At 34.7% G+C, this 6869-nt stretch overlaps 1 protein-coding gene across 1 annotated transcript in view; it reads right to left on the bottom strand.

Annotated features, from left to right (window-relative positions):
• Positions 1 to 6869, bottom strand: part of unc80 (unc-80 homolog (C. elegans)) — a 74461-nt gene that overhangs the window by 46083 nt on the left and 21509 nt on the right. Inside the window, exons 16-20 of the mRNA XM_016486607.1 lie at positions 4714 to 4764; positions 4111 to 4259; positions 2152 to 2315; positions 1739 to 1947; positions 607 to 713 (exon numbers count right to left, since the gene is read on the bottom strand). Coding sequence (XP_016342093.1) covers positions 607 to 713; positions 1739 to 1947; positions 2152 to 2315; positions 4111 to 4259; positions 4714 to 4764 — 680 coding nt within the window. The remainder of the gene's footprint in view (positions 1 to 606; positions 714 to 1738; positions 1948 to 2151; positions 2316 to 4110; positions 4260 to 4713; positions 4765 to 6869) is intronic.

Genomic DNA, 6869 nt, shown 5'->3' with positions numbered 1-6869 from the left:
TATTTCATCTAGTTGCCACGGAAACATTTTGCATTTTAATTTAGTTTAACTTGATGTACTAAATAACTAAAACTGAAAAAATTAAAATGTACATACAAAAATGGTGTTCATACATATAATGACTGTAATATATATTTTTGATGAGCATGTTTTTCATTACTTTTTATGTTTTATTTACATTTTTGATGGGCATAAAATTAAAACCGTCAAGGCAGTGCTATTTTAGTATTACTGATATACAATATCATTGATATACTATGGTTTTTGTTAAAATTTTGAATTAGATTCATTTTCATTTTCGTTTATTTAGAGAGGGGAAATATAACATGTATTCAAAGAAAGTGTGTAAAGGAAAGTATTTGATTACTCTTTACTTGATGGTAACACCACATGACAATATAGACTCATTAAACCTGAAAATGGTATGAATCTATACCAAACCAACATGGATAATATTACATTACATGGATAATATTACAGAACTTTGCAGATGAGTTCTAAACTAGATTTTGTTTTTTATTATCATGGACACTCTTATTTGTCATTGACCATCCTAACCAACTATTCTAACCTTACTACTCAGTAAATGCAGAGATTTGCCCTCACCTTGGAGCTCTGTCTGATAAAGGACAGTCTGTCCACAGAGCTGATGTCCAGCAGGTCCTCCACCCCATCAGCTAGACCAGATAGAGAGGAGCGTTTCAGCCAGTTTCCTGTTCCACAAGTTAAATGGTTATATGAAATAAAGTTAGTTTAGCACTCTGGTAACTCTGAGACCTATTCAGGTTTGCACTCTGGTACCCTTTAGTGCAAACAAGCCAAAAGGAATGTAAGAGGGAAGATTTCATGCTGGTGCTCCAGCTCATACAGCATAAACACAAAAATGGACAAATAACACACACTCTCACGGTACATAAAAGTATTAAAAATAAATAAACCTTTGAATGCATATGTTTTTCAAACTAAAGCTTCCATTATGACACTGTATGATGAGGCTGCATTGCTAAAACACAACACACATACGTAACATGGAGAGAGTGAGTGGATGGCTAACTTTCCTATGGCATGCTGGTGACAGAAAAGGAAAGAACAGAGATATGAATGATTTTTCATAACATTCAGATCCCTAACACACCAGTAAACCAATTACAACTGAAGACTCTAGTTAAAATACAGTTTATTGGTTGATTTAAGTCCTAATTTTAATTTTACAATCTCTCATATTACAAGCATTCTTATCATAAAAATATGCATAAGGTTGTGTACCAGAAAGAACTTTTATAATCTTACCTATGTGTTGCATGGACATTAACACATTAAAGAGAATGCATATCTTCATTTGTTATGAACAAATTCAAGTGAGTATGATTCCTAAAGAATCATCTGTGTATGGAAATGATAGATTTGTAGTTATTAGGTTACAGAGATCAAATTACTATCAATTTTGAACTGTTAAGGTAAATGTATTTACTGTACTTTCTATTTTACTTACTGTTTAGCTGCTGTTTAAAATGTATTGTATTTAGCTGCTGTTTAATGAGTAAATGTATTTCATAATATGGAATATTATGAAACCTGAATCCTGCTTATACAGTAATTCTGTAATTAAAGTAATTCAGAGAAAGGGTAGCCAAGGGCATGAAGTCAAATTGTAATTATCTGCTTTGTATGGGAAAACAAAGGAACAGAGACAATTATGGTTATGTTTGTAAAGAATTTCTCTCTCACAAAAACATACCTATGGGCAGTTTGAGTTTCTTGCGTAGTGAAATCCGTCGGGAACGTGATCGTGAACGACGGTCTGTGGTAGTACCAGAGTGGGCAGTGGTGCACTCTGACGTATCCTGCTCTGATTGGCTGCTTGTATCACTGGCGGCACTCTGAGATTTGAACATCTTCCTCCAAAAGTCTTTCCTTCCTAAAAGTGCTCCTGGGATTTGCTCCTCACTGATAGACAGAAACAGATACACACAAACTCAGTCCATGCATATATTTGATTTATGCATTTCAAATATTTTAAACTGTTCAAATTGATTTACAAATACATGTTTAAGTGTACTAAGCAAACAGCTCAATACACAGTCGAGTCATGACAGAATATTCATTGATGTCTTCATACGAATCATGAATATGTTATATTTATGAATGTACTTTTTTGCTGAAGATGGCTTGGTCTCCTCCTTTTCGTCTGTTTTTTTAGTGGTATTGAGTTTTTCAGCACTGTCCAGAAGGGCACTGAGAGCCACACGTCGGAAGACATTTCCATGGGACTCCTTAATAAACTGAACCAGCTGACGTATGTCACAATACAGGCCCTGATTTTTGTGTGTTTAGATGTAAGGAGAGACAGTCATAGTGTGAATGTGTGAAAAGAGAGAGATGGAAAATAGAAAACAGAAATATAGATTTAAATATTTATTCTTTTGTGAACAATGGAGTGCTTTATCTGCACAGGTAATTATCAGCAATTCATTTTACATAGTCTATACACATAGAAGCACTCAAAGTAAAACTAGTGCTAAAACTGTCCTAACCAGATCCGTCAAGATCCCAGCCACAAAAAAATTGTCATTTTTTGAACTCATTTTCAGGGGAAGTTGCCAAACGAAGGTTGATTTGTTGCTAAAAGTTGCTAAATGACGTTGTGATGTCATTGCGCGATGACATCATCACGTAATCATGACGCAAAATTATTTTATTTTTCTGTATTGTGACCTACATCTGATTAAAATGGATTATTGAAAAATAATCCAAAAAACAAGTGAAGAAAGTATTGCAAATAACTAAATACAATCTGGATAATTTTAGGTATATAAGAAACTGCTTAACAACTACAGCAGCAAAATTATATATACATTTATTCAATGATTATCCCTCACTTAACATACTGTATGACAATTTGGTCTCAAACTACAGGTACAACACTGAAGCCTATTCTCTCCTTGTACAAGAACTAGGCATATATTAAGTGTTTGACAGAAAACCCAATACTTCTGCAAAACCCAATACACCACTGCGATATTTTGGGCAAATACGATATCCTTAACTGGGAAAATCCAACAAAATACACTCTCTGATGTTTAAAAACCTAAATGGAAAAGCTCCTCCACCACTTAGTATGTTTATTAAGCAGAAAATTTTAAACAACAGATCTACAAGATCCGCTCAGAGAGGGGACTGTGAAATTATTTTCAGTTCCACACTTCCAATTGAAATAACAAATTGTACCACTCCTTCAGACAAGGTCTTAAAGCCTGGCTTTTAAAAAATCAGACGTGATAAATTTTAATCTATGTAGTTTATTGCTCATTTTATTATTACTGTTATTATTTAACCCGCTGTTAACATGTTTCATGTCCTTTGCTCATTTTCAGGCAGCCAAATGCATGGTTTGGGTATGTTTGGATTATTTTATTAGTATTTTATTAATTGTCTGGTATGCTCTTTTATAGTGATGTTATATTTAGGTGTGTGTTTTTATTTTATTAACCCATAATTGTGTCTGCTGTGTTTTATGTAAGTTTAATGTTTTCCCAGCATGCCTTCATGTACCTACTGAAGGTTGTGTGTTGTCGCTTTGTGTGCTTGCATGGCTAGTTGATTGTTTTTAATTGTGTTAATGTGTTGATTTTTTTTTGCTGTTTTTGGTTGTTATACTTTTAGATTTTTTTTTAAAGGTTTCAAAACATCTTGCCAAAAGACTGCACTTGAAAATTAGCCTGCTGGCTAACAGTAGCACATTTACAGAAATGTTGATTAATGTGTGTTGTCCTCCAAAAATGTAGAGTAGTTGTTATTTGTTGATTGGATTGAGGCAGATCTAAATGTGAACTTACAGTCTATTATAAGAAAGGGATAGGGTTACACAGACTGATGGTTGGAGAAGCCTGATATACGTCACCAGAGATAAGTGTGTTGTTTTAGGATATGGGATTTCATATTTCCATGTTTAAACATGCTGCTTACATGATACTATTAACATTGAATTAGCAACGATACGCCTTTTCACTTGTTGTTTTATTGTATGGTGCCTGGTTAGTGTAACTTTCACCAAATGTAAACTCAAGCCCAAACTTTTGGCAACTCATGAGTTAAATGCAGTACTCTCACCAGGTTCTCAGAACTGTGAAGCTCATGTGTAGTGGAGGCACATCTTGTGATGAGAGACTTGAACATGCAGCCCACCACCACAGTTCCCATGCTCTGGGCCAGAGACTTGTCTCCTCCAGTGGTGAAGTTGTTCCCGAAGCCAGCCTTGTCTGCAAACACAAACAAGTCACCTCAGAGGAAAAACTGTGACCTGGCTGCCATGTCGGGGCAAAATCACTGAGGCTCAGCCATAAGTGCCAAACAATAAACGGAAGCAGGAAGCATTGATGTTTACAAGATGAAAAGGGGGAAAATCAATAGCACGTATGATAGGAAAACCTAAAAAGTGATTTGTGCGGGGTTTTGAAGGTTTGCATACATGCAAGTGACTGTGGCCTGAGAGATAGTAATAGACCTAACAATCAGGTCATGCTCTGATTTCACAGCAATGTTGAGTTTAGTTTAGCTGGATCTATAAAGCCGGTTTTTAGATTGTTTATTCGGTAAGGCCTAAGCACTGTTTAGCTCTACTACAGGCGAGAACATCACCCTGGACATTGTGAGGGGTGCAGGAATGGGTGTAATGCCTAGTTTTGGCAGTAAATTTAGATATTGTGTATCTACCGATGTTTCTTTTATTCGCCCTCCTGGACCTCTCACCTGCACTGCCGTATTCTGCAAGAGAAAAGATGGTGGGCAACATTGGTGTCAGGCCAGCACAGACATGTACTCGTAAGTCAGGAAACACCAACTCATTCCAAAACACACATCCACGCACAGACGCACACCCACAGATGCCCAAAAAAAAACATAGGGATATCATTTTCATAACACTCACTCATGTTCACTAACTTGCCAGAAATTAATCGAAATTCAGCTTATCTTGCTGTTTTGATTCCATAAAATTGAAAAATACAAACAATAAAAATGTACACTGTCAATATGATGTTTGGCAAGTCTGCTGAAAGGATGAGTGATGAGGGACTGGGGTACAAACAGTGGAGTTTGACAGACGGACGGACAGAAAGAAAAAGAAAGAAAGAAGTACTACTGGCAGACATGAAGGCAGAAGACAGAAGAGGCCAAGGAGCGAGAAACGAATGACATTAAAAAATGTAGAGACGATCTGTATTTCCAGCTAATTTTGTAACATTTGCTTCAAGTTTCTCATTTAATACTTTGTTGCATGGCCTTTTTAATGGATTTTAAGACTTCTTTATTGTGATAGAACTGTAATGCCATTCATTGCTGGCATGTCCATTCTTAAATTAAATATAAATGTTTGATGTTGGATAGATATACCCAACCTCCAAACCAAGTGTGTAGTAGCTAATCATATAATCTACTGAAAAGACCTAAATAGAAAAGCCCTGATATATGACACTAAATTATTCTACCTGCTAAATTAGGTGCTATGATCTGGTCCGATTGTTCATGGCACGTCAAATTTCTGTTGTGTATCTGAGACATGTGGTATGACACAGAAATATCCAGATGTTCTGATAAATGGAAATGAGACAGCCACAGTGTTCATAGGAAAAGCTACTCACTCCAGTCACTTCTACAAGAAATGAGACTTAATTGCACAATATACAGTCAGCAGGTAATTTTCGGAAAATATTAACACAGACAGGGGATCAGGTACCACCTGTTTAAATCTGGAGGGGTTTGTTTTCCCATAATGACTGGCTAACACTACAGTACATTATCCTGCTTATTTACCAAACAAATAAATACATGCATAAGAAATACTGATCTGATTTTATTATCTTACTTATAGATTAACTTAGCTTTTGCTATAAAGAAAACAGCTAATTATTACTTAGAACAGTGAAACAGTCAACAAAATAAATGCTCCTTGATAGTATAATATTAATTTATATTTTCTTATTCATGTTAAATGTAGATTACTTCTTCTGTGGACTAGTTATTTAACATAATAAGCTACAATGTAAAATGTAACTTTATCTATTTTAAGTTTTCTCTCATCCAGCTCTTTATGTCTCTTACCAGTTAGTTGTTCTTCCAAGCAATGGTTTCATTTTCTTGCTTCTAGTCATCTATCAAAGGTTTATCCTCACCATATTATTAAATTAATACTCAAGTCTTCCAGTTTTGAGTCACAAGACGGCACCAATGAGCTATTCTAAGTTGGTATGAAAACAGATGACGGAGTTATACAAGAGACAGGAAAATAGCAACGGTATCTTGCCATGGACAACAGTCAAATATACAGCTTAGCAGTTATTATTGACCAGAATTGATGAGAATCAAGTATTTCAGAGAGCTGTTTAATAATTACTTCAAATTCGCTTGAATGAATTTTATAGAACCCTAGAATAAAAAATTAGTTTGTGATACACTATCTGTCAAAAGTTTTGAATAATTAAGATTTTTACCAAGGCTACATGTATTTGATCAAAAACACAGAGATAACAGTAATATTGTGAAATATTATTACAATTTAATATAAGTGATTTCTGTTTTCAGATGTAATTTATTTCTGTGATGGCAAAGCTGAATTTTCAGCAGCCATTACTCCAGTCATCAGTGTCACGTGATCCTTCAGAAATCATTCAAATATGGTGAAATTAAGCTTTAACATCACAGGAATAAATTCTAAATTCAGCTTAGCCATCACAGGAATAAATTAAATTTTTTTAAGAAAACAGTTATTTTAAATTGTAATATTTCATAATATTACCTTTCTGCTGTATTTTTAATAAAATAAATGCAGTCTTGGTGAGCATAAGCGACTTATTTCAAAAACATAAAAAAAA

This window comes from Sinocyclocheilus anshuiensis, unplaced genomic scaffold, assembly GCF_001515605.1.
Source record: "Sinocyclocheilus anshuiensis isolate Anshui unplaced genomic scaffold, SAMN03320099.WGS_v1.1 scaffold101, whole genome shotgun sequence".
NCBI classification, from domain to species: Eukaryota; Metazoa; Chordata; class Actinopteri; order Cypriniformes; family Cyprinidae; genus Sinocyclocheilus; species Sinocyclocheilus anshuiensis.
Note: the sequence above shows the minus strand (reverse complement) of the source record. Positions and strands in the feature narration are given on the sequence as shown.